Below are 2,977 nucleotides of genomic sequence, written 5' to 3' on the forward strand. Positions count from 1 at the left end.
AGTAGCTAGTCTTATGTGGAATTCTGTTTTTTTCCTATGTAGTCTTTTCGTGTCAACTATGAGGGCAAGAGCTTTGCCCTCTTTGTTTTTGTGTCCTTAAATCCAGTCCACTGACGAAAAAATGATTGTCCTTTTAGAGATCTTACAGTTCAGTAGGAGAGAGAAATAATCAAGGATGCTGTGGTAGCAGAGAAGATAAAGAAATAGGACCTGACACTTGATCCAATATTTAAATAGATTTGGGAGCTCCTCAGTGGAGATGCGAGGGAGAGGATATTTCAGGTGAAAGAATGGCATACTCAGGGTCTCTGGAAGCATGATGAAAGTCGAGACTGGCCAGCTACTGAAGGGCTTTGTAGACATGGCTGAGGAATTTGGACTTTTTTTTTCCTTGAGCAAAAATGATGGGACCTAATAAGAAGTCTTAAGGAAGGACGTCCACTTAGTGTAATCTAATTTTTGTCTCAGGTAGATCACCTTGCATTTTGGAAGATGGATTTAAAAGAAAACTAAATTAGAGGCAGCGAGAGCAGTGAGGAGGAAAAAAATGATAAGGGCCTCAAATCAGTTTGTGCCAATAGGGCTGTGGAAGAGGGGACAGATAAAAGTGGTAGTGAGGAGCTACAATTGGCAGACTAGCTGTTCTTATTGAATGATAGCTTGAGGTGGACGTGGTGAAAGGAAGAACATGTTTTTGAGCAAAAGATGATAAGCTCAGTTGTAGGTTGCTGAATTAGAGACCCTTGTGGCAATCCAGGATCCTTGCCAACATTTGAATTTATGGGAGGCACTTGAGAGTTCTGGGATATGAATACAGATTAAGAAGTCTTTGGGAATGGGTATTGTTTGAAGCACTATGTGTAATTGCAATCACTCGAGGAGGGTAGCATGTAAGTAGAGAATAAAACTATAATCAGAATTGTATGAAAAAGCAACATTTGAGAAACAGAAAGAATTTGAGCTGGAGAAATAGACTGAGAACGAGTGGTAGGCAGAAAATCACAAGGGAATGATGCCATAGATGCAAATATTGGAGAGAGGTAGAAATTGAGGACTAAACATCAGAAGAAAGGTCAGACATAATGTATAAGGGGGAATTATCACACCTGAGTGTTGAAGTTTACATGAGAAGCTTACAAGGAGTTAGTCATACGTCTCTGTTAGTATGAGATAAGGGATGGCAAGAAGTGAAGTTGCAGATGGCCCAACATAGATTTTGTTTTTTTAAGCCAGCTGTACTTCTGATCTGGAGAGTTTAAAAATCTTTTTACTCAGCTATTTAAATTGACAGGACAATTAAAAAATATATTCTTTTCTATTACTAGTTTATTTTATTTCCAGCTTATTTATATATGCAGTTTTGAGAATTCAAAGTAAAACAGTATTTATTGTTTTTCATATTTGGGTTATGCTATAAGAAATAGCTTTCCATCAAAATATTCCATTTATATACTATGGCTAATCAGATAAACTGGCCATAGACTAACTGGTAGATAGACTGTAGTGGCCACCACTAACTCTAGCCAAAATTATCTTGTATAACTTAATGTCACAAAAGAAACTGGTCAAGGAAATACAGGTGAAAAATATTTTAGAAGCCATTTTCTGGCCGTTGCTTTATGAGCACAACACAATCATCCATATGATGATCAACATGTGATTACCACGTAAGTATTAGTCATGAGATGATTAAAGTGTTCTTGTTTAAACTCTCATTGATAAAGAATGATGCCCATATATTTTTCATTTCATATTAGAATAATGCATACTCCATTTTTTCCTGTTTTTAGGGGAAAGAAACACTGATGACTCCCATCCCCTTTGCTAGACCACAGGATTTAGGGCCAACAATTGCTATTGTTACTAAAGTCAACCAGATCCAAGATCATCTGCTGAAGAAACATGATATTGAGCTCTACATGCACTTGAACAGACTAGAAATTGCACCACAGATATATGGGTTGTAAGTATTAAAGTTTAAATTTCAACTATACCTAATTATATAGTAGTTTGTAATTATGTGGTAATTTCTGTATGTCCCAGATCCCTAGAAATAAGAATAAGAACTGTTCTAGCTGCATTTTATCTCACATCTCTTTTGTGGTCTTATGTGCCATCCTCAGTGCTTATTACTTTCACATATGGTATCTTATCTAATACTCCCACCGACCCTGTTAATTGGGTATTATCCATTTGTTACAGATAAAAAAGCTAAGGCTTAGATTCAGTTTACACAAATCACACAGCGAAGTCATAATTTCAAACCATAATTATGTAGGATTGGCTATGTAATTTGCAGAGCCCAGTGAAAAAGAAAGGTGCAGGGACTCCTTGAAACAAATTAGTAAGAATTTCAAGATGGCAACAGCAGATCAAGCCATACATTCTGAGAAGTTGCATGGGTTATACACACGTCAAGCCAGCCCCAAACACAAACGGTTATGTAAGGTGTTGACATTCTTTCCGTTTTATCATACAGTCATCTTTTGCTCTGCCCTCAGAAGTAGATTTCTCTCAGTAAAGTAGAAACCTCTCTCAGGGAACGTAATGTATCAATTTCTTCAGCCATGTAACTTCTGTAACATGCCATAGCAGAAGAATAGGAAGCCAGTCACTCCTTAAATGTATGTGTGTATGTGTGTGCATGTGTGTATTTTTTCAGTGGCTTGTAAGGTATGTAGGAAAATTAGAAAAATAGTGATTTTAGTAAATATGAATTAGCTGTGTAATGCTACAGACAACAAAAGGGTCCTTTATACTGAAATAATAGAACATTCATATCTAGTGCTGGGCAGTTTTTTGGTAGATATTTCTGTAAAGCCTAATTCTCCATTAAGTAGAACATGAAAAATTGAGGTGATATTATTGAGGTATTACATAATAGATGCTCAATAAATATGAATTCATTACTTGAATTACAAAGAATCTCAAGTCAAAAGTTTAGGACCAGAGCAGGGGCTGTTTATTTAACCCAGCA

At 36.4% G+C, this 2,977-nt stretch overlaps 1 protein-coding gene across 1 annotated transcript in view; it reads left to right on the forward strand.

The window, feature by feature from the left end:
- The window catches only part of TBC1D5 (TBC1 domain family, member 5), a 396,708-nt gene that overhangs the window by 159,653 nt on the left and 234,078 nt on the right, over positions 1 to 2,977 (forward strand). Inside the window, exon 9 of the mRNA XM_012663212.1 lies at positions 1,791 to 1,963. Coding sequence (XP_012518666.1) covers positions 1,791 to 1,963 — 173 coding nt within the window. The remainder of the gene's footprint in view (positions 1 to 1,790; positions 1,964 to 2,977) is intronic.

Source organism: Propithecus coquereli, unplaced genomic scaffold (genome assembly GCF_000956105.1).
Source record: "Propithecus coquereli isolate 6110/MARCELLA unplaced genomic scaffold, Pcoq_1.0 Scaffold12, whole genome shotgun sequence".
Taxonomy (NCBI): domain Eukaryota; kingdom Metazoa; phylum Chordata; class Mammalia; order Primates; family Indriidae; genus Propithecus; species Propithecus coquereli.